The sequence below is a fragment of the Chelmon rostratus genome, chromosome 10 (assembly GCF_017976325.1).
Source record: "Chelmon rostratus isolate fCheRos1 chromosome 10, fCheRos1.pri, whole genome shotgun sequence".
Lineage (NCBI taxonomy): Eukaryota > Metazoa > Chordata > Actinopteri > Chaetodontiformes > Chaetodontidae > Chelmon > Chelmon rostratus.
In genome coordinates this window covers 26,605,614-26,630,338 of record NC_055667.1, presented here as the reverse complement: position 1 = coordinate 26,630,338, position 24,725 = coordinate 26,605,614, and the positions used below count along the sequence as shown (strand labels likewise).

Sequence of the window (24,725 nt, the reverse complement as noted above, 5' to 3'; positions counted from 1 at the left end):
GACCCAGAGTCTGTCTGAAAGGAGATTTTTTTGTGGGAAGGTGACGCTTTTAAAGAGTCTCAGTTTGAACAATTAAGCAGAGGGAGCTGCAGAGCATTGGCGCCCTCTGCTGGCTCACAGGAACTCCACTCACATGATTCTCAAATGAAAACTGCTGCTGGAAACTACTGAGAAAAGAAAAGATGTGAAGTTGAACGAAAAGCAGCAGAAGACAGAGAGAGAGAGACCCACAGAGACAGAGAGAGAGACACACACAGAAACATACAGACAGAGGAGGGGGGAGCTGGTCTGGGATCAGATGTCTGGGTGGAGGAGGAGGAGCTGTGGTGTTGGTCTGCAGCTCAGATCAGATTTTCACACAAAAGCCTGAAGCTGCCGAGAAAGAGACGCCGTCTGTCTGTCTGCCTGCCTGTCTCTCTGTCCGTCTGTCTATTTGAACAAACGGACGGTGGAATGAAAGCAGAGGAAGTGGCGCAGAGGCAGGGGCAGGAGGAGAAAGGAGGAGAAGCGAAGGAAAAGTGAAGCCACTGGTGTCTTCAAGCTGAGTCGGCACATTCTGGTTGAAAGTTCCTTGAGGAGAAACTACAGACAGGAAATGAGTTTGACTTCGACTCTGGATCACGTTTCATCTGTGAAAAGTTGTTTTCCACTCTGAGCTGATCTGTGAGCAGTTTGAGCAGCAGCTGATCCGGACATGGTCTCTGTGACGGAGGGATCGATCCCCTGAGGAGACGGCGATGGAGAGGAGACACTCACTGAGTTTTCTTAAAGAGTGACGGGAACAGAGGAGGAGATGGGAGAGGAGGATGAAGGCGGGGAGACGCTGACCTCCACATGACTTCAACCACACAGAGACATGAAGTTCAGGTTTGACGGATGAAACCTGACGGTGATCCTGTGGATTTCTGTCAGCTTTGACCTGCTGATGACCTGAACTGAGTCTGACCAAACAGGAAGTGACCCCGTCAAAGTTTATTCAAACGGAAACTTTCAGATTAAAAGCGTCAGTCAACACAGAAGAATGTGAAGATGAACTGAAGCGCATCAAGTAAAGACAGAACTCTGACCTGCGTCCAGGTGTGGATTGACCTACCTGCGCAGGTGACGGGATGCACCTGAACCGACCTCGCAGCGCCCTGCTCGGGTTCAGCCTCCCTCCTCCTCCCCCTCCTCCTCCCTCTCCCCCTCCTCCCTCCTTCTCCAGTCAGTTCAGCACCATGAGGTTCTCCTACCACCTGAGCACCACATCAACGCCACCACCACACAGCAGCTCCACCCACAGGACAGGTGAGTGACCTGCAGCTTCTGTGTGTTTGTGAGTGACAGCTCAGAGTCAGTTGTTAGTTCAGCAACAACAGGGAGGTAGAGTGTAACAGGTCGACCTGTCCAGGTGAGGCCGGAGGTCACATGTTGCGAACGTGATGCTGCTGCAGGAATTTAATCTCCGTCTGTCCACTGGTGTCTCTCTCAAGTCTCTGTTCATTCATGAAGTGGATTCAAACAGTTATGATGCTGATTTCTTCTTTAGGTTCGTCGTCTTCGTCTTCTTCTGATGTGTGTCTGTCGCCCTGCTCAGGACTGTCTCATCCACTGTGTGTGAGACAGATAGTTGGGACGTTTCACCACATGTAAACTTACAAGTCGTGAACACATTGACATATCGTCACCTTTTAAGCTGAAATGTTGTGATCAAATGGTTTCTTCTTTATTTAATGATGAGCAACTTTATAGATGATGTTTCTGTAAGATAACGATGGAAAGTTTTGGTCAATCCAAAACTTTATTTCTGACAGACAAAATAAAAACTGATTAAAGTTGCCTTCTGTTGTTCAGTGTAATCACTGTGTACACTGAACAACAGGGGGCCTATGACGGTGCCTAGGGGACCACCACAGGTCAGAAGGCAGAAATAGGAGGAGGCATCACCGACCAGTCCTGAAAACGTTCTGTCTGATAAATGAGATCTGAACCAGTCTGCAACAGTATCCCTGATGCCAGCTGTGTCAGATGCAGACCTCTAATCCAGCAGAAATCAAAATCTTCAGAATCAGATGAAAGTAAAAGATAGTTTTGAACTTTGATCGGGGCAGTTACAGCACTATGACGTGAACAAAAACCCGACTGAAATTTGTCAAAAACTCTTAACCTTCTTAAACCTTTACATAAAAACAGTGTTTTAGAAAAGGGTCTAAAATATTTAAAATGCAGAGGTCAAGGCTGTTTTTTAGGAAGAGGACAGAGAGCTGTTTACAGTAGATCAAATCGTGGGATCAATAGTGTTAAAAACCTCCTTCAGGAATCTGGAAGCCATCAAATAAATCACAGTGAAAGGGCTTTGAAATGAGTGAGGGAGGCAGAGGGACAGCGGTGATTTGACCGGTCTAAAGCTTGAGTTCATGGATTTGCTTTGTAAAGGAGCAACGTTGCTCGCAGGTGTGATGGAGGCTTCGGTTTGTTGGCTACGAGGAGGAGGGTTCATTATGGATTTGATTGTTATGATGGTTTGTTGCCGTGATGTTGGAGAAATGTGAAGATCTGGTTTCTTTTCCTGCTTTTTGATAAGTGGACATTAGATCTTTCGTGGTGTCATTTGACAGCACCAGTCGGTCCGTCCTCCATCTTTGTCACTTAGCCCAGACGTGCTGCGAGCTGGTTTGACCATCCTGATTTCTACAGGTGTTGTGAAATCGAGGACGACTTTCCATGTATTGTGGAAGTTCTTTTTTAATTAATATGTAGACAGGCTAGTGTTTGGTTTTTGCTCTGTGTAGATGCAGCGGTGACAGCCTCATGACATCCATCAGCAGAGTTTGAACTGAGGACACAGGAGGAAACATAAGGAGACACTGAGGGAGCAGGAGGTGGAAGGATATAATAATAACTAACTGCTCAGAAACATAGAAACTGGCCTCACACAGATCAACACGTTCAAGAAGAAGACCAGAGGACACAACATGTCCAGGGTGTGTCCCTTTAAGTGAGGGGACCCTCAGCTGACTGGACAAGACTAAAAGACTTCAGTGTCTATAAAATCCACAGGAACCAGAGGGGCAGCATGCATGTGTGTTAAAATTACCTCCAATCAAGACTGTGTCAAAGTGTGGCAGAATAAAACCTGATCTGATCTGAGAAGTCCTGAAGAAAACCACAGTTAGATTTTGTGGGTTAAAAGTAAAAAGATTCAAATGAGGAAAAGTTTCTTAGACAGTAAGAGGAACATTTAAAGATGTGTGATCGCAGCCAGTCCACCTCCACGAGCTGAAAGCCAAGGCTGATGGCGCTACTTCAGACCAGGAGGACTTGTTTTATGGACTGTAGCACCTGGACCAGGTGTCAGTAAAACTTAAGAAATCTAACTGAACTGAAAGAGAAGTCCTGACAGAAAAATGAAAGATGGTGGATGTGGAACTGATTCTTGACCTCAATAAAAGTATTAATACTATAATGAAAAGATAGTCCATTACTATTAAAAGTAAGTCAAAAGTAAAAACAAAAAAGGAAACCAACAAAACTTATAAGTTAACTTTTTAACTTATAAAAGTAAGAGACCTGTCTGTCTGTATACACCAACCTGAGGGACAGTGAGACAGACACAGGATACACTGCATTTATAATTAGCATATATCAATTTTCATGATTTGCTGATGTTCATATTGCTGTTGTCGTATTTTGATGCTTTGTCAACTTTGTTTCTTGAAAGTCTCGTGTCAGAGAAACAGTCTGAGTTACCGCCATTGTCATGTCTAAGTTTACGTTTTGATGCTACCGTTTACGTACATACACACAGTAATTTCATCGGAAATAAACACAAATCCCAACATGACAGCAGAAGAAATAAAAAAAAATGTCCTGAGACCATAAAAGTGTTTAGATTCGAATATTAAAACTAACAGGAACTAAAAAAAAAAGTCATCAGCCAAATTGTAGCACAGTCTCCAGAGGCTAGCATGCTTACAAGCTAACAGGCTAAGATGCTAACATTTGTCTGTGTTGTGTGCAGTTAGAAATAATCAGGAGGCTCATGAGCAGATCAGCTGATGGATTTACAGCAGCAGCAGCTTCCTGACACCGTTTCTCTCTCAGCTTGTTGGCAGCAGCGTTTCTGTTTGTTGTAATATTTGTATAATTGTTCGTATTCTTCATCGCTCTGCATTATAACAACCTGTTCCTCTGACTGAGGGAGGTCAGGTTCCGTCATCTGTGACTGGGGGTTTAGGTTTTTTGAAGCCAGCTCACAAAGAAAGCCTGGCTGAGTCCAACCTGCTTAATAGTTCGCCCCCCTGGTCCAGGACTGTAGAACTGGATCGTCTGAATGTGGAACACAACCATTATACTGCTGTTAGCAGGAGCCGCGTTGAGTTCCAGCAGCTGTTAATAAGCAGCATCATGTCGACCAAAACCAAACACGTGACAGATATTACATCCAAGACAAATGCGTTTCTAAAAGGTCACATGTGGTTTTGGACACGGTTTTAATATGTTATGCGCCCCCCGCCCCCAGTCCTCGCAGCATGCCCTGCAGCAGCAGGACATGTAGAGGCAGATATGAATGAAGAGCTGAAGGTTAAAAATAGACGAGTGGTGAACAGGAATGAAGTGTGTTACAGTTCAGCCTGAAGACAGAACCGCGGCTCGTACTGCAGCAGGAGAAACTACACGACTGTTCCTGCTCAAAGCTGCATTTTCACAGTGTAGTGGTTCATAATCGTATGTCTCATGTGTCACCTGTTCCTGTCGTATACACACATATATATGTATGTGTGTGTGCATATATACACACACATATGTATATATGTATGTATGTATACTTGTGTATATATGCAGTACATATATGTACTAACATCCTCCCTTCTGTACTTTAAACTAGACAACTGAACTCTGTACGAGTTCACACTCGTGTTTGAACACTGTAATACACACTGTAGCACACACTGTAATACACACTGTAGCACACACTGTAGCACACACTGTAACACACACTACAAAACACACTGTAATGCACATTGCTCTCAGTGTACTTGCATAGACTAAAAGGACATCTCAATGAGGCCAAAAAAAAAAGGCAGACCAATGTGTATGTGAAATAAATTCTACTTCAACACACAAACACACACACAGCAAAACACACAGACACACAGTGTAACACACACACACACACACACACATAAAATAAACCAAAACATGTTTCTCTGCTTGTAGCTGATGTGAAATAAATCCCACTGCAGCGGACATTATTGAAAATTGATGGTGTCTAATTTCTTTAATGTGTGATGATGAACATCACTGCGCATCAAACCACGAGTGGATTTAAATGTTCTTCCTGTGCAGAGCGCTGTTCACCGGGCCCTGCAGCAAAACAAGCGCTCCTGATCAGAGAACAGCAGTGAGGCTAAGTTGATCTAACTCCACCCCACTGCTGGGTCACGACATGATGAACAAAAACAAACACACCCCTGTTTAGGAGCTGCTGGTCCTGCGCGTGCACACACACACACACACACAGACAGGATGATCAAAACAAACAGCCCCCCCAGGACTTGAGTGTCTGAGCTTGAATCAAACACACCCACACCAGTCAGGGATACATAAAACAAACACACCCTCAGGTCACTGAACTGTCAGTGCTGCCAGACAGCTAAACTCCACCCACTTCTCTCTCTGAGAACACCCAACACATCTGAGTGAAGGAAGAACAAACACACCCTGATGTCATGTGGCAGGGGAGGAGATAAAGCTACAGGCTGACCTTTGACCTCTGACCTCTCTCCCACACACACACACAAACACACACAGCTCCCCTCCCCCCAGGGCAACTGTGAGAGACCCATTGACCCACAGAGAGACAAGCTTGCTCGTCCATCCCCCCAGAACATCGATGCATGACGAGGGAGAGTATACGTGTGTGTGTGTGTGTGTGTGTGTGTGTGTGTGTGTGTGTGTGTGCAGCAGATGGTTGGGGCTCTCAGGGGAAACTGGAGGTAAATCTCTCTATTTGGAGCAGAGACAGATTAATTTCTTTTTGCTTTATTCAGGGTGTGAGGAGGCGGGGCTTATCTCAGGTGTTGTGCAGCAGCATCAGTGCTGATGACCTGTTCTAGGTCAGGTGACCATCAGACCCTCATTAGAACCTGTATGTACCGTGTGTCCACATGAAACCAGTTCCAGACTCAAAGAGTTCTGAATGTTAAACTTCAGTTTGATGTTTCAGTGTTTCTGAAAACTTTAGATCAACATACATTCAACGTGCACTGTATGTGCAGCAGTTACAGAAGATCCTGCAGGTGTCAGTTCAAGTGTAGCATAGCACAGGTGTTAGTATAAATAATGCTAACAGGAAGATTTTGTATATGGAATAAACAGCTGGAGGTGTGATATGAATATGTTGTCTACACTATAGCTCAGACAGTACAGACAGCAGTACATGTATGAGTGTGTATATAGTACAGTTACGTGTATGTGCAGTAGTGTGGCAGTATGTGCCAGCAGCCAATGAGTCAGCCACAGTAGTATTGTATTTAGCCACCATCTTTAGTCTTCCCGAAGTTCACGATGAGTTCCCTGGTTACCTTGATGCACCACGCCAGGTGCTGGACTTCCTCCCTGTTAGTTGACTCGTTGTTGTTATTGATGGGCCCAGTTACCATTGTGTCATCTGCAAACAAGATATTGTGGTCCCTTTACGCACCTGTCCTGGAACCACGTACAGGTGTGCAGTCGTGGGTGAAGGAGCAATAGAGGAGAGGACTCGGTCCTGGTGTTCAGGAGAAGTTTGAAGAGGTGTGACGGTCTAACCAAACAGACTTGAGTCCAGCATCCAGCTGCAGAGGGTGCTGCTGATGTCCACGTTGCAGGATGATGATGCTGAGTGTTGAACTGAAGTCCATGAACAGTGTTCCAGGTGGGAGAGGACAGACACACGCACCACGCACACACGCACACACACACAAACACACCCAGTACCAAAAGTTCTCCTGCCACAAAGCTTGATCCAGTCCAGTCAGGTGGTTCAGAGGACTATTGGATGGATGGATGTTCTATATGTAGGTTACATGAGATCATGTGATCAGATTTCTTCTCTTCTGATCATATTTGCACATTTAGTGTCAACACAGTTTTTTTTTATTTGTTGTCAAGGAAACCAGAGAGAGAGAGTACACCAACATACATCTCTCTCTCCTCTCTCATCTCTCTCTCTCTCTCCTTCTCTCTCTCTGTCTCTCTCTCTCTCTCTGCCGCCGCCCCCCGCTCACACACCGGGAAGCCCTCTGAAGCAAACCGAGTGGATCTAACCTACTTATCCGTCCTGAGGCTGCAGCCTGTCGGTCTGTCAGCCGGTCCGGACCGTCGGTGTGTCTGCGGGTCCGAGCCGTTCCGCTCCGGTCCGGTCCGTGCCTCCTTGTGTGTGTGCGTGTGTGTGTGTGTGTGTGTGTGTGTGTGTGCGCGCGCGTGTGTGTGTGTGTGGAGCTGACCCGGTTTCTTCTCCGTGCTGTGGACCGGGAGAGCCGCTCTCTCCCCGCACCAACATTTTTTTTAATGACCGGATTTGTGTTTTGCTGCGCGATGTACATGGACAGAAGCAGCCTGACCAGAGGTGAGTGTGCGCGTTCTGTCACATTTCTCCATCTGCACCGCGTGCGCAAACACATCTGCTGATAACCGCTGCACGAGCGCGCGCGCACAGCTGCAGCCTCGTCAAACCGCCGCACATCGTTCTTATCGTTTTATGCAGGGAAATAATAATAATAATGATCATAAACCTGATGACTTGGGGGGTTGGGAATGACATAGGCGCGCTCACACTGGCTGTCGTGCACGCGCGCACATTGACCGACATCTCGCCGCAGTGAATGTAGGCTAGTATGGCTGCATGATACTGCGTCTGCCAGATGTGTCTCTGCTGCTCTCCGATCAGCTGAAATCATCTTTATTCAAGTACAACATGATGTCAGGGTCTGTGTTGGTGACCGAGAATCGATTATTAATGGTCCAATCAGCCGATTGATACTCTGTCTGCTGTCTGTGTGTTTCATTTCAGCAGCGACACCAAATCCACCAACATCAGACAGAATCCAGTCAGGATGTCTAATTAAAGCCAGACTCTCTCTCCCTTCCTCCCTCTCTCTCTCTCTGTATATATGTGTGTGTGTGTGTGTGTGTCATTTTATTGACTGACGCCTAATCCATTGATTTTAAACATGAATGCTGATTGGAGGCTGATGTGGATGAACAGCAGGATGGAGGTGGTGTCAGTAATTAGTGTGTATGCTGTGTGTGCAGTGTTCGTTTCTGCAGACAGACGGACACACCCCCTCCACACACACACACACTCGTGCTAACCTTTAAAATCCTGGTAATGATGAAGGTGATATCTACAGAATCAGAAGCGTTTCACTGAACATGATGGTGTTTCTTCAGAGGTTTGTTGTGTTTGTGGAGCAGCTCCAACACGTCTGTCTGTAACAGAATCCTCATTGGTCTGTGTCGGTTATGGACTCCACCTGTGTTCTGGATCTGATATCTGGATCTGGAATAACTGCAGCAGAACACATTATAATCAGAGTGCAGATCAAATCTGTCAGATTACATCTGCAGGTCTGGCCTGTAAGCAAAGATCCAGATAACATGCCCACAAACAGAACAACACCTAAAAGACGGCTAAATCTCAGTAAGGCACACTGGAACCACCTAATAGATCATAATAACCAAAGATGGCTAGAAACAATTAGCCTCCTGGATGTAGCGAGAAGCAGAAAATCCTGATGACTAAAAACCTCCTCCAGGACTTCTGTGGCCACTAGAGTTCCTGAAAGGGTGACTAGCACGACCTTAAAGGCATGTAGAACCTCCCTAATGACCGCTAGAACCTCATCAGTAAACACTCAAACCTCCTGTATGACTGCTAGAACACAAAGTACCTCTCAAACCTGCTTAATGACCACTAAGACTACCTCTAGTGAAGTTAGTCACAAATTTGCTTCAAAGGAATTGACAATCTATACAACATACACCCCTCCGCTCCCAGAACCTCAGTTAAAGGATAACTTTCATTTTTTCCAACCTGGACTTTATTTGTAGCATTAATTACGACCATTTACTCACCCAGACAACTTTGGTGGCATTTAGAGTCGTTTTGAAGAAATTAGCCCCAGAGGAGCGGCGCGTATATCCGTATAATACGAGTAATTGGGGCACCCGTGCGTGGCCTCTATAAACGCATAATCTGCGGCGAAACTCGTTCATATTCCAATATTTTATTGTGATATGCTGCTGCTATTCCCCTCTGAGCCCGTGGTTATCAATATACAGCGTCTTGAGGAAACTACTTCTGACGCGGATGACGTCATTTTCGAGCGACGCGCGCTGCGAGCAGCCAGCCACAACACGGCTGACTCTGCGGCGGTCTGCTAGTTTAGCTGTAGTTTGCGACTGTTATTTTTCACTATAAATGCGTTTATAGAGGCTGCGCATGGATGCCCCGAGTACTCGCATTATACGGATATACACGCCGCTCCTCTGGGGCTAATTTCTTCAACACGACTCCAAATGCCACCAAAGTTGTCTGGGGGAGTAAATGGGCATATTTAATGCTAGAAATAAGGCCCAGGTTGTAAAAAACGAAAGTTATCCTTTAAGGAACACTAGAACCCCCTTTGGATTCTTGAAATGAAGCACAGACAAATGATGAGCTAAACTAAACTTCAGCGTGTGGTGTTTTAGTGAGGTGTGGTTCCACCTTGAGCCTTTAGAACAGCTTCGGCCCGTTATATGCTGACGATTCTGTTTTATTTGTTTGGGCTTCACACTTCCTGAATGTTAAAAATGTCTCTGTGTGTTTCTCAGTCAGAAAGCTTCCACTCACACACACTTTCAAAGTGAGGAGAAATGACAATGAGCTAACACGTTATAAAGGAAGGTAGGAGTGTTAGTGCGGGTCCTCAAACCTTCAGGCTAATCTGATACTGCTGACCATTGAATGCAGCGCTGACATTAATGTATGTTTCTCATCTCTCAGACTGCACAGCGTCTTGGTCTGAGGCTTCGGCCTCCAACATTAAACCACTAACATCCCTTTAAATCAAGCTGTCAAAGTCCTGAAAAGGAAGCCGCTAACATCAATAGACTGATGCTGGAAATGAGCTTCAGCTATGCACTCGTGTACAGTCCAGCTGTCACTGTCTCTCTGGACCGTTCCTCACTCATAAACCAAACATTTGACATTTGATTTTGGTGATGCTGTCTAAAATCTCCCAGGTGTTCAACCATATAAAGAACCCCTGAAATCTGCTACGGGTCCAATAGAACCTCCACGGAGGTTGTTCTGTCATGTGTTGTAGATTCTGTTCATCAGAACTTCAGTCTGTGTGTGTTGATTATCACAGGATCTTTGTTCTCACACTGTTTATATTCTGCAGTGGCCATTTATATTCATTTTGACAGGCTGTGTGTGTGTGTGTGTGTGTGTGTGTGTGTGTGTGTGGGAAGATTTGGTGCATATAGAATATTTTTCCTGCTGCACAAAACAGTGTAACGCCTCTGTTCTATTTCGTTCTATTCTGTGCAGTAGAGACCGTCTCTGCTGCAGCAGCTGCTTCTGACATGTAGCCTGTCTGCAACACAACAGACATCACTGACGTGTGTGTGTGTGTGTGTGTGTGTGTGTGTGTGTGAGAGAGCTGTGAAGGTGACTGTGGTGCTGCAGCAGGCTGGTTGTATTAAAGGAACAGTCCAATAGTTTTAGTAAATCCTTCTCAGTCTTCTCCAGACTCAGATGCTTCAGATTAATGGATCACTGTCATGACTGTGTGTCCAGTACAGAGACAGATCCAGGATGAGGTTAGCCTAGCTTAGCACAAAGTCTGAAAGCAGGGGGAAACTGCTAGCCCAGCTCCATCCAAGCAGACAAACTACACCTTCCTAAGGTTGAATGACAGGAATATAGATCCTGGATAATTTCTAGGAATTCTAACCAAAATCTGATTCTGGTTCCTGGAATAAATATCTGTCAGGATTTTACTGTGTGTGTATTTGTGTTTGACTCAGAGTTCACATATTGAAAACACCATTGACCTGCCATCTATTTTTCTGCCTACTGACTCCATCTTTGTTCAAACTGAGTGGCCACCCACTTGCAGTTCTACTGACCACTGAACCACTGACATCACACTACCGACCTGACCAAATACTGACCAACTCACCACCGTTTGGTGGCCATTAAAATGCAGCACGTGTCAATAATCAGAGGATCCAGTCAGTCGGGGCGATGAATAATCAATAACTTAATCCACAGCAGACGTTGCTGTCGTTTCTGCAGTATCAATGATGCGACCGGTTTCTAGTCGTTCATGAATAATCGACCAGCCGGAGAGGAGAAAGAAAACTCCGACTCAGCAGGAAAACAGTCAGCAGCTAACCAATCTACAGCATTTCCCCATGTGGAGGGGGGTCAACGTCTGAGGCGACCACATGAGGACACAAGAAGCGTCTTCCACTGAAGACGAACAGACAGAAGGACTCAAGACAGTTTGACTCTCAGTTTGGTTCAGCTACTTTCACCTTAAAGCAGCCCTCTGATCTGATTGGCTCGAGGGAATACACCTTAGACACAACTGATGACTGTCTCACCGAGACTCAACCATGAACTCGCTCACGTCAGACTCAGTGAAACCGTATGTGTGGCTGTTCTGTTCTGGACTGTTCTACATATAAATCAAGAAGCAGGACGTGTGCTCACCATTAACAACACATTGGATGCAGTGAAAGCAGTCAGTCAGTCATGTGGTGACCAAGTCTGATCGTTAACCTCTCAATGTAAACAGCACCGACTTCCTGTGTTGGTCTTGGTGTGTGTGTGTGTGTGTGTGCTGCCTGGCTTTGTATATATATTTCATATATCATATATTTTATGAGGGAACAATGAGCGAACTGATCTTTCGATGATGATGTGAGTCTGTAGGCTTCATATACAGATCCGTGTTTTCTACTGAAAAGCTGACTTGGCATTTTTGTCTGAGCCACTGGCACTGTGTCAAAGCCTCATGGGAGTTGTAGTAGCTGTAACATGAGCACAGGTCTTTAAAGACTATTTTTACATAACAGAGGGAGAAATGAAGGCCAAATGTTTCTTTGGCCCCAGTGTTTAAGTTTCATTTTGAATCTCTCTTTTAAATGACTCCTTTTAGCCAATCAGCAATCAGAAAGCACCAGGATTCAGCCAATGAGCTATAGCCTCAACAGACCACAAACATCTCTCTGTCTGTGTCCTCCATGTGGAGTTTATTTCTGTCCAGCTTCAGCAGCCAGAGGCCTCATGTGGAAGCTATTACTGTGTGTGTGTGTGTGTGTGTGTATGTGTGCAAGCGTGTGTGTGTGTCTGTGTGTCTGTGTGTGTGTCTGTGTGTAGGCTGTTTTTACAATCAGCTGATTTCATCCTGCCGTCCACAAGCTGAACACGTCTGTCTGTCTCAGTTCTGCTCAATGAAACTGAACTCATACAAAGATCAAACCGACGTCATGTTCATGAAACTTTAAACTTTGTTCATAATACTGATCCATTACAAGAGGAAAACACAGACACACACTTAAAACAGCAATGCTGTATATATTTATATATTTAAAAAAGTTGGAAATAGAGTCAAATAAAATAAAGAAGAAAAATAATGTTGTGTTGTGTTTATCACCACATAAAGTCTTTGTTTTTGACTCAACGTTGTTCGTTGTTCCTTCTCCTTTCTAATTGTGTCTATTACTTTTGTTTTGGCAGTCCATGGGCGTGGCTTTTATGCCATGTGATCACCATTCTGACTTGTCCCCCCTGCCCCCCTCAGGTCCCTCCTCTTCCTCCAGTCCCAGCTTGCTGACGAAGAGTCTGTCTCTGGAGCCGTCCTGCTCACCGTGCGGCCACCAGGGGGTGCTGGACGCTGACTCTCCCCTGCAGCCGAGCTCCGATCCGGGACCCAGCGCCTCCTTGTCAAGCCCCGCCTCATTGGAGGGAGGGGCGGAGCTAACAGAGCGCCGTGGCTCCGCTAACGGGCTGCTGCTGGTCAATGATACAGGGCCGCCAGAACTGCCAGCGACCACAATAACACCACCGAGCAAGAGCAGACCGCCGTTACCTGGACCAAAACCTCAAGGTAACAAAAGAAATATTCACATTGTGTATATTTTATGTTTTAAGATGTTAATAAATTTATGATCCCACTGTCCATAGTCCCCCCGAAGCCCCCCCACCTCCAGCAACAGGCAGGGGGTTCCAGGCCACGCCCCCGGGCTCCAGACAAGCCCCTCCCCCCTCCCCCGCCCTGCAGACCCCTCCCAGTGGACCCCCGGGGGGGGCGGACGCCACCGACCCAGGGTGATGGCACGGCCTCCCCAACTTGTGTCTTGTCACTCATTGAAAAGTTTGAGCGGTGAGTTCTGATTGGTCAAAGTCGGAATGAAGTGATCGTTAGAGATTTGATTGAGATTCTATTGACGTGTGTGTGTGTGCGTGTATGTGTGTGTGTGCAGTGAACAGATCATCGTGGTTCCTGACATCACCGGGGGGGCTCTGTGTCCACGCCTCCCTGACCCCCCCTCCTCCCTCTCCTCCTCCCGACCTTCGTCACCACCATCATCATCATCATCACTCGCCCCTCCCCCACCTGATGAGGAGCCACCCTCTGAGATCAAAGGTGGTGAGGGGGAGGAGGGAGACGGTGACCTACACGATGATGATGATGATGATGATGATGATGATGATGATGATGATGATGAAGAGCTGGCAGCGGCGTGTCGTGACGACCCACATCAGAAGCGTCTCTCTATGGAGTCGGGTTACAGCGCCTCAGAAAAACATTTGGAGGACGACGTGGTTGCTGTGGAGATGAGGGAGCAACAACAGCAGCAGCCGCTGCTGCTTGACCAATCAGAGCTCCCCTCAGAGCGTCTGTCCCTCCCCTCCTCGCAGACGGACGGGAAGCTGGCCAATCGGGACAGCGGCATCGACAGCATCAGTTCTCCATCGCACAGCGAGGAGCTCTGCTTCGCCGGCGTGGATGACGGGGGCGTGGCCTACCCCTGCAGCCCTGCCCTTCTGCCCCGCCTCTCCAGCTCGTCCTCATATGCGGGGGAGGGAGGAGACGGGGAGGGAGGAGAGGGGGAGGCACGGGGTGGAGCCAGAAGGAGGAGGGAGTTCTCTGAGGAGGGAGACAGTGATCTGGAGGAGGAGGAGGCCGAGCTGACACTGGTGCTGCCCCCCCCAAAGACAGACAGACAGGACTCTGCTGAGGTAAGACAGGAAGAGAGACAGACACAGGCTGGAACAGCTCCACCTGCAGGTGGAGGTCACATGACACCAAACAACACTCATCAGTTGACGTCCAAAAATCATGCGTGAAACACAAAAACCTTAAACAAGAAACATGCATCCAATTGAAAGATGAGACTGAAGGTGCATTTCCATCCACCCGTTTCCATTCACCTGATCTGAGTCAAAGACTGAGGTCTTTTAATGAGTTTAAATTAGCGCCACATTTGGAAGCAAGCCTGGCTGAAGACTGTAAGGGTTTGACCAATGAGATCAACCCAGCACTTCAACTTGAGCAGAAATCAGACAGAGTAACAGGAAACACCTGTGCAGGTGTTCAGAGCGTTTCAAGCTCATTAAACACACCAACAAATCTTTAATTTCATCAGCAGATACCGAAGACTGTAATCCTGAAGCATGACATCAATCGCTGTTAAATAAAAACTGTCCTGGAGATGTGTCCACCTGAATGTCCATCTCCACAGAAATTAGTCCAGCAGTACCTGAGTCATGTGACTCACTGTTCTCATTCCCGATGAACTACCGTCAGTTGTGTTTTGAGCTCCTGGCAGATGTGTAACACTGACTTTCTGTCTGTCCAGCTGTCTGTCCAGCAGAAGGTCTTCAACATCGCCAATGAGCTGCTGCACACAGAGACAGCCTACGTCTCTAAGCTCCACCTCCTGGACCAGGTGAGACACCTGCTTCTCTTGAACGTAAAGACAGAACCTCAGTGTGATTGTTCTGGTTGTGTTTGTTATCTGATGGATTCCTCACAGTGTTGAACTCTCACTGTTAATTTCTCCTCCTGCAGGTTTTCTGTGCTCGGCTCCTGGAGGAGGCTCGGTCCCGCTCCTCCTTCCCCTGCGACGTTGTTCAGGGAATCTTCTCCAACATCTGCTCCATCTACTGTTTCCATCAGCAGTTTCTGCTGCCGGCGCTGCAGAAACGGATGGAGGAGTGGTGAGCACGTTTCTCCTATTCTCCTCCTCCTCTACTACTGCTCCTCCTCCTCGGGACTTGCTTTGACTTCATTCCTCCATTGTCTGCAGGGATTCTAACCCGCGGATCGGGGACATCCTGCAGAAGCTGGCTCCCTTCCTGAAGATGTATGGCGAGTATGTGAAGAACTTTGACCGAGCCATGGAGCTGGTGAACACCTGGATGGAGAGATCGGCTCAGTTCAAGACCATCATCCAGGAGATTCAGGTGCAGACTCACTGATGCTGCTGCAGCTCTCCGTCTGTCGTGTGATGTTGTTTTGGCTGTTCATATGTTAATGTTTGCGTTGTTGTTGTTGTCTTTGTGCAGAGGGAGGAGCGTTGTGGTAACCTGACTCTGCAGCATCACATGCTGGAGCCGGTCCAGAGGATTCCTCGCTATGAGCTGCTGCTCAAAGATTATCTGCACCGACTGCCTGAGGACGCCCCGGACTACAGGGACGCCCAGAGTACGTAAAATGAACATACAAAACCTGATGCATCAGTGCATAGCATGGCTTCCATTCTCTTTCTCTGCTGACAAGAAGTTGTCTTCATGCTCTTTAGTAAAACAACTGAGTCAGCTGCTGATCCGCCAACATTCAGACCCTTTCCACCGCAGGAACTCACAGACCTGTAAACTGGTTCTTCTCAGAAACCAAACTGCTCTCACTGTGTTTCACTGGAGTGACGTCATCCTCCAGACAACAGTTTTTATTATTATGTGACTCAGATTTAAAGTGAAACTAAACAACGCAGACATGTTAATCAACAACAAATCAAACACGTAGCATGCATGTGAACCCACGAGCATCAAAATACAACATATAATGTTAATGTGTGAGACCAGAGGAGAAGAATCAGCAGCAGGTTGTTTTCTCTTCAAACTTGCCTCCATTCTTGCTGGGATGAGTCTGCTGCTGAGCTTGCCCCTCACTTGTAGAGTTGATTTCCGAGGACGCGTCCTTTACAAAGTTCTGAGGAAACACATCGTCTGTCTCTCTGCAGAGTCTCTGGAGCTGATCGCCACAGCGGCAGAACACTCCAACGCTGCCATCAGGAAGATGGTAAGACAGTTTCACACACCCAGAGCTGTCAGCCATAATCACCACGATCTTCATGGTCCACCACAGTTCAGACCTCATCTTTAATTAACCTGCTGTGATTACACTCATTAACCGTCTGAAGCACGTCACAAACACAGCTGTTTGTGTTTACTGCGTCGTGTTCTGCTCCGCTGTGGGAAAGTTTCTGCACTTCATCACTCAGTTTGGCAGAAAACATATTAACGCAAATAAGAAAGATAACAGCAGGCCAGTGGTTCCAAATTCTGATTCAGTCATCGCTCCACAAGTCTCCTTCTGTTAGTTCACTCCTCCTCTGCCTTCATCTCCTCGTCCTACATCTTCCTCCCCTTTCATCCTGTCCGTCCTCCATCCTCCTTGTCCTTTATCCTCCTCCTTCACTGTCCTCCTCCTTCATCCTCGTCCTCCTTCACCCTGTTCATACTTCGTCCTCCTCGTCCTCATGCTTTATCCTACTTGATATTCATCCTCCTCGTCCTTCATCCTACTCGTCCTTCATCTTCCTCGATACTTCATCCTACTTATCCTTCATCCTTCATCCTCCTCCTCCTTCATCATGCTCATCCTTCATCGTGTTCATCCTTCATCGTGTTCATCCTTCATCTTCCATCCTCCTTGTCCTTCATCCTGTTCATGCTTCATCCTCCTTTCCTTCATCCTCCTGTCCTTAATCTTTCTCATCCTTCATTCTCCTCGTCCTTCATCCACCTTGTCCTTCATACTCCTCATCCTTCATCATGTTCATACTTCATCTTCCATCCTCCTCATCCTTCATCCTGTTCATGCTTCATCCTGCTCATCCTTCATCCTCCTCATCCTTCATCATGTTCATCCTTCATCCACCTTGTCCTTCATCCTTCATCCTGCTCATCCTTCATCGTCCTTTTCCTTAATCTTTCTCATCCTTCATTCTCCTCATCCTTCATCCACCTTGTCCTTCATCTTTCATCCTGCTCATCCTTCATTCTCCTTGTCCTTCATCCGCCTTGTCCTTCATCCTCCTCGTCCTTCATCCTGTTAATCCTTCATCCTCCTCTTCCTTCATCCTTCATCCTCCTCGTCCCTCATCCTCCTCGTCCTTCATGTTCCTCATCCTTCATTCTCCTCATGCCTCAGGTAGACAATCTCATGTTTTCTAGGTCAGGTGTCTCCTATGGAGCAGAACCCCAGGTTTCTACCAGGCAACTAGAAGAATAAAGTACTAATATTTTATGAGAAATGATTTTGTGGTATCAGGAGATCAGGACTGTGTTAACCTCTCTAACAGTGATGACAGGGTCAGAAATCTGGACTTTTGTAGTCTGGACTGGTTTCAGCTTTTGAGTTGCTGTCGTCTCTAATTATCTCTCACTAATTAAAGTGGGGGTTCTGCTGAAGTGTGTCAGTTCACAGTGTTTCCATACTCAGCTGACATGAGAAGAAGCTAACAGCCACTCGTATCTTCACCACAGCTAAATGTAAAAGCTATTTTTTTATGTACCATCTTTTTTGTTTATTTTCTGATGTTTATGCATGGTGCTTATGGACAGATTGAAAATGCTCACAGAAGCAGATGGATGGAAACATAACACCTACGAGGTGACCTCATGTTTTCAGGAGGGCATGAAACAGTAACTATTGATCTTTCTGACTGTACTTGTCTCTTTGTCTCTGCCAGGAGAGAATGAGGAAGTTGTTGAAGGTTTACGAGTTGTTGGGGGGAGAAGAAGACATTGTTAACCCAACAAACGAGCTCATTAAAGAAGGACACATCCTAAAACTGTCCAACAAGAACGGGACCACGCAGGACAGATACCTCATACTGGTACTCTACTGCCTTCTACTCTGTTGTTCAACGCTGATTACAAGAAGCTGTGACGCTGTGTAAAACATAAATGAAGCAGCACGTGGTAACTTGCTAATCCTTTCTGACATCTACTGACCTGAAAACAACACAAAGTCAATATATTTACTGTTTGAGCTCATCAGCTTCATTGATTTTCGTAACTATAAGCTTATTCTGAATCTGATGCAGCAACACGTTTCAAACAAGTTGGGACAGGAGCAACTAAAGACTGGGAAAGATGTGGAACGCTCCAAAAGCACCTGTTTGGATCATTCCACAGGTAAACAGGTTGATTGGTAACAGGTGATAGTATCATGATTGAAAGGCTCAGTGGTTCACAGCGAGGATGGAGCGAGGTTCAACACTTTGTGAACACATGATTGGATAAAGGATATTAATTCGTGGACTCTAGCCTGAAGAGGAAAAGGACCATCCAGATTGTTCCAGCACAGAGTTCAGCAGCCAGCCTCTGTGCTGGTCTGGAGGTGTGTAAGTGGTCATGGGTCACCTGCACACCTGTGAAGGCTCTGTTAATGCTGAAAGGTACAAACAGGTTCTGTAGCAACATGCTGCCATCCAGACGAAGTCGACTTCTTCAGGGACGTCCTGTTTATTCCAGCAAGACCATGAAAGGAGACGTTCTGCAGGGTTACAGCAGCGTGGCCTCATAGTCAAAGAGTTCAGGTACTATACCTGCAGTCCAGACCTGTCCCCCTTTGAGACTTTGTGCAGCATTATGAAGACAGAGACCGTTGAGAAGCTGAAGTCGTTCATCAAGTGGAATGAGGAAGAATTTCACCTCAGCAGTTTGAGTCCTCAGTTCCAAACTCTGACTGAGTGTAAAGAACAGCTGATGGAACGCAGACGAAACAGACCCTGAACCAGCTTTATTTAAACACACATCAAATCCAGAATGAGTCAATATTTACAAAAAACAATAAAGTTTCTCAGTTTGAACATTAAATATCTTTTCCCCACAGGTCAAAAAGGATTTTGAAATCACTGCATTCTTTTTTATTTAAGTTTTACACAGCGTCCAACTGGTTTAGAATCACTGTTGTAGTCGACTGTATCGTTGATGAAGCAGAAAGGAGTGACGTCTGTCTCTCTCTGCAGTTTAATGACCGGTTGCTGTACTGCGTCCCAAAGCTGCGTCTGATTGGTCAGAAATATGGTGTCCGTGCTCGCATCGATGTGGACGGCATGGAGGTGAGGCATCACAAGCTGATAAATGCCACTATTGACTGAATGGAGGTCCATCTTCTAGTCCTGAATCTGATTAAACCTGTCCCCCTGTCTCCCTCCATCTAGCTGAAAGAGACCAGCAGTGTTGCAGTTCCCAGGACGTTCCTGGTGTCTGGAAAACAAAGATCCCTGGAGCTGCAGGCCAGGTAGGGACACCTGGAGACAACAGTTTATTAATAAAGGAAGTCTCACTGAGATCAAGATCTCTGTCACCAGAGACACCTGACCAACACACACACACACGCACCATGACATGTTGTTTTCTGACTGTCTGTGTGATTGTGTTTCTGTAGGACAGAGGACGAGAAGAAGGACTGGATACAGGTAAACACAACAGAGCAATGATCTGTTCTTTGGCATGAAGCCCCTCCTCCTGCAAACACTTGGTTCTATTAGCTGTTGAAGTGTCCTTCAACAGCCTCCTCTAGCTTTAAACTTCTCTCCTTGCTGCAGTGATGTTCAGGTGTACCCCAGGACTCTGTGATATCACTGATGGGAGCAGTTATAGGTGCAGCATAGCACATTTCTGTAAATAAGACAGAACTTCATCCTGAAGGAATTTAATGTGCAGCAGCTGCAGTACAGAGTAGGAAAGTGTGCAAATATCAGTAAAGTTGAAAAAAATCAAAAAATGGCTAACATTATGTATCATAAGTTGCTCATATCTCAAGTTATCACAATGAGTAAAAGCTTCTTTCACAAGAGAAACAACAGTTTTACTTGACCTTTGCTATCTGTTATTTGAGACAGGCTTTTATTTGTTTTTGCTATTGACATTTGGGCATTTTAATACTGATAATATTGGAGAATCATCACTATAACATATACTGCATTTTTATCAACAATAGCTTTAGTTTTGTATGTGTGTGTGTTTGTGTGTCGTCAGGCCATTCAGGCGACCATTCAGAGACACGAGCAGACGGTGGAAAGCTTCAGACACCTGAACTGTTCACTACGAGATGATGAGTCCACTCCACCTCACTCCCCGGTAACTGTTCACAGATCAAAAGCATCTTAAGGCTCAGATGATGTTAAAATCCATCTGGTGAATCTTTTTAAGCTGAAGAGGAGACAGTCATCTGCAAAAAAACGTTGTTATAATGTTCTTCTTTGTCTGTCTGTTTGTCTCAGAGCTGTGTGGAGTTGGGAAAGAGAGCTCCGACTCCAATCAGAGAGAAGGAAGTCACTCTGTGTATGAAGTGTCAGGAGCCGTTCAACTCCATCACCAAGAGACGACATCACTGTAAAGCCTGTGGACACGTACGTTCATCAACATTCATCTCTGTGATTTAATCTGTCGTATATTACTATATGCCAGCAACTATAAACTGCTGACATTTATAAGATCGGTGACCTCCACAGTAAAGCCTGTGAACAGATCCGGATCAGCTCCAGGACACATGAAATGTGGGACGCAAAATGTTACACAACATCTGTAGACTCCTTTACAACATCTGTAGTATCCTTCACATCTTCGGCTAACTGCCTGTTTGTCCATGTTGAATCCAGGTGGTTTGTGGGAAATGTTCAGAGTTTCGTGCTCGTCTGTCGTACGACAACAACCGAACCAACCGTGTTTGTGTGGACTGCTATGCCATGCTTGTGGGAGTGTCGCCCTCACCCGGCACGCTCACTACCAGCACCCAAAGGAGGCGCTCCATCCTGGAGGTTAGTGCGACATCACCGCGTTTGTCCCACTGAGAGATTTTTGTTATTTCTTTGTAGTTGTTCACTTTTCAATGAAACATTTTCCACCTTGACGCTCTGTAAGGTTTTAGGTATTTAGGGTAGTTAGGACTACCACGATAGAACTTTAAATTCTGGATTATATATTTTCAGCTGTACCAAAACCAATTAGATTGTTGAAACATTGTACGTTGTTTTTGTGATGAACATTTTATCTTCGATTTCCTCTCATTTTTGGATTGAGTGTTACATAAAACTGATGCTCTCTTCTTCTCTGTCTCTTGTTGCCATAGAAACAGGCCTCCCTGGCAGCAGAGAACAGTGTGATTTGTAGTTTTCTTCACCACATGGAGAAAGGAGGGGGGCGGGGTTGGCAGAAGGCCTGGTTTGTCATCCCTGAAAATGAACCACTGGTGCTCTACATCTACGGAGCTCCACAGGTATGTTAGTGACCTACAACACTGTACGGCAGCTGGAGGTAACGTGCAGTCACACTGGAGGGCAGTCAGTTCATCATACAGGGGAGAGTAAAAGCTCCTCCTGGATGTGATTCTGATCTGAAGTTGATAGAGAAAGAAAGTGGTTGGTGGTCTGAGATCTCACTGTGAGACACATTTAGTGATAACTGGGTCAGAGGTGTTCATACCAAAGAAAGGCTGCTTCTAAACTCTGTTTGGAATTCTCACAAAATGAATGTTCTTATGACCCACGTCCAAAACCAACCAACCAATTAGAATACAACTAAAACCAACCAATCAGAATTCAGCTAAAACCAACCAATCAGAATCCAACTACAAACCAACCAATCAGAATCTGACTACAAACCAACCAATCAGAATCCAACTACAAACTAACCAATCAGAATACGACTGGCATAATACCCATGATACACTTTGAGGAGCCCTTGTGTAGAAAATAATGGACTGAAGTTGTTGTTTTCTCACCAGGATGTGAAGGCGCAGCGCAGCGTGCCTCTGATTGGCTTCGAGGTCTCCCTTCCTGAGTCATGTGACCGCCTGGAGCGACGCCACGCCTTCAAGATCTCCCAGAGTCACCTGACCCTGTTCTTCAGTGCCGAGGGGGAGGAGCTACAGCGGCGATGGATGGCCGTCCTGTCGAGGGCCGGGAGGGGGGAGGAGCATCAGGTCCACCGGCCAATTGTGGAGAGTCTGGAGGAGGAGGGGGAGGAGCTAGCGGCTGCAGCAGAGGGGGAAAACACGTGATTCTGCTGGATGAGGAAGGACGGAGATGATAAAGGCGGGGCCATTAAATGAAGATCAATCCTTGTTGGAAACCAGTACAAAACCAGTACATACATTCGTAGCTAATATTAACACACACACTCACTCACACGCACACACACACTCTGAGCTCTCTGTGTATTTAAAGTTGCGTGGGTTGTCTGCATGATTCCTCCCCACTGTCGACACAAGATGGCGTCTCTCTCTCTCTGTCTTCACCTTTTTTCACCTGTGTTACAACGCTTTAAGGTGGGCGGGGCCTCCTCTCCCACTGTAAAAACGTTCCTTTAACAGGAACCTCAGAACATCGAACTGCGACCACATATTCAGAAAACTGACCAAAAATTTGAAAGTGAATTGATTAGAACTTCTGCCCATCCCTTCTGAAGCTCTCTGATTGGACGGTTCCTGGAATACAATCAACCATAAAGCACATGCGTCAAACAGCTTGTTTTTCAGCTTCTCCTGTGTCCCTTTTACAGTGTATTGATCTGTCAGAAGGCTGAGTGGACCGTTTTAATCTGTTTAGTGGTGAATTCACTCTGCAAAGGCCTAGTTATTGGAGTTACTGTGTCCTTCTTCACCTGTTGGTAGGACACCAGTGAGCAGTCACAACCTGCAGGGGTTTGTTAGTTTCAGTTTTCCTCCCAGAAACACGTTTCAGTTTCCGGCACTGACCAATGAGGAAACCCCGCGGTGAGAGACTGGATTCAGTTCCAGACCAGGAGAACCAGACTCCACCTGGAAAAAATTAGACCCAGATTCCCTCTGAATCTCGCTCATATTGAACAATTCTACACCTCACGGTTTACGTCTGTTTAAAGCTAATGCAAGAGGCAGCCTGGTGTGTTTGTAGGGAAGAGGAAAGTAAAGGACCAGATGTGGGACATGGACGGAGAATGTGGACAGTGGGCATGTGGACGTGTTCACACGTCACATATGTTAGGCGAACGATCCGTGTGGAAATCAGCAGACATGTTCATCTCCCAAAAAACAACCTTTATCCATCTTTGACTTTTAGTGGAACAAATAAACATGATGGAGTCAAACCGGACGAACGGTCGCCGTTCAGATCCCAGCTGAAAGCTGAAGAGTGGAATTTCAGTCTGACATTAAAGACGAGATTAAAGACGAGATCCTTTCTGTTTTTAAAAGAGGAAGTTTAGAAACATGTCAGCTGGAAGTCAGACTGCTGAAAGGACGGAGGAAACGCTGTGAGATTTTTAAAACACAAAAGAAGAAAAAGACTAGCGTGTTCCTTCAAAGACGTTCAAATTTTTAATCCGAAACTTCCCCTGAACAAAAAACACCAGATTTCTTTTTTCCCTTCGTTTTCCTCTGAAGTCTTCTGTTTGTTCGACTTTGAGACTTTCACCCTTAATAACCTAACTGCTGCTGTCTGACATTTCCCAGCAGCCTCTGCTCTGAGCTGCTGACTCATTTACCTGCAGCCCCTCTGCTGGTGAAGTCGGGTACTGCGGGGGTTTTATAAAATCACCGGGCGGTTCATCACGGTCCTGAAGGAATCTCGCTCAAACATCCTCGGCCCTTATTTCATAAAATATATATGTGTATATATATTATTAAGTCTTTGTCAAATGTCAAAATACCTCAGAATGTGGTTGTCAGAGTTTAAACTCTTTTTTCCGCCTGAAAAACTTTTCAAAAACACAAAAAGATTCAGTTCACAAAAACATGAAACAGAGAAGCTGAAGCCCGGCGATGATAGAAGTGTTTCAGATAGAAAAGACTGAAATTGTCGTTGATTCATTTTCTGTTTTTCGTAATTTGTGAATTTAATTCGTCTTTGCTATAATGTTCCTCCAGTTCACTGTTGATGTCTGGAGAACCAATTCCAAAATTGACTCTGACAGGCTTTTTTTTTTTTTACTGACCTTTATTGATCAGACAACTAATAGATTGATTGAGAACACATTAACTGAAAAATTAAAATAATCATTAATTGCAGTCTTAATCACCTGTGAGATATGAGGCTTCTGCAGGACACTGATGATCCCGGTCCATGATGATGATGCTGATGATGATTGGGGGGTGGGGTGTTTGTTTGCTTGTCTTTTGTCTTTTGAGTTGGAGGGCTGTGTAAAAAGACGGATAACTGGACGGTCTCTAACAGGAAACCTGAAACTCTCCACTTGGACTCGCCAATTTATTTCCTTGATGTTGGAGATGAATCCAGCGATTAGAGGGAGCCGACGTGGACTGAACCCAAAAGAAAAAAGACAGTTTAGTTGTTTTTATCATATTCGCTTCCCGTGCAACAGTATTTCTCTCTGTCTCTATAAAAACCTTTTGGACAAAGTGTTTTGATAGTGAAAAAAGCAATTATTATTATTATTATTGTTATTCTGATGAATCTAT

At 45.8% G+C, this 24,725-nt stretch overlaps 1 protein-coding gene across 1 annotated transcript; it reads left to right on the top strand.

Moving 5' to 3' along the window:
- The first annotated feature begins 566 nt into the window (after positions 1–566).
- Positions 567–24,223, top strand: fgd1 (FYVE, RhoGEF and PH domain containing 1). Its single transcript, XM_041946097.1, has 18 exons — positions 567–1,287; positions 12,825–13,130; positions 13,208–13,406; positions 13,507–14,266; positions 14,887–14,976; positions 15,099–15,247; positions 15,337–15,493; positions 15,596–15,734; positions 16,273–16,331; positions 18,007–18,153; positions 19,291–19,383; positions 19,486–19,565; positions 19,713–19,743; positions 20,306–20,407; positions 20,551–20,679; positions 20,929–21,087; positions 21,399–21,545; positions 22,053–24,223. The coding sequence occupies exons 1-18, from the start codon at positions 1,110–1,112 to the stop codon at positions 22,326–22,328; spliced, it is 3,201 nt and encodes a 1,066-aa protein (XP_041802031.1). The 5' UTR covers positions 567–1,109; the 3' UTR covers positions 22,329–24,223.
- The last annotated feature ends 502 nt before the right edge of the window (positions 24,224–24,725 follow it).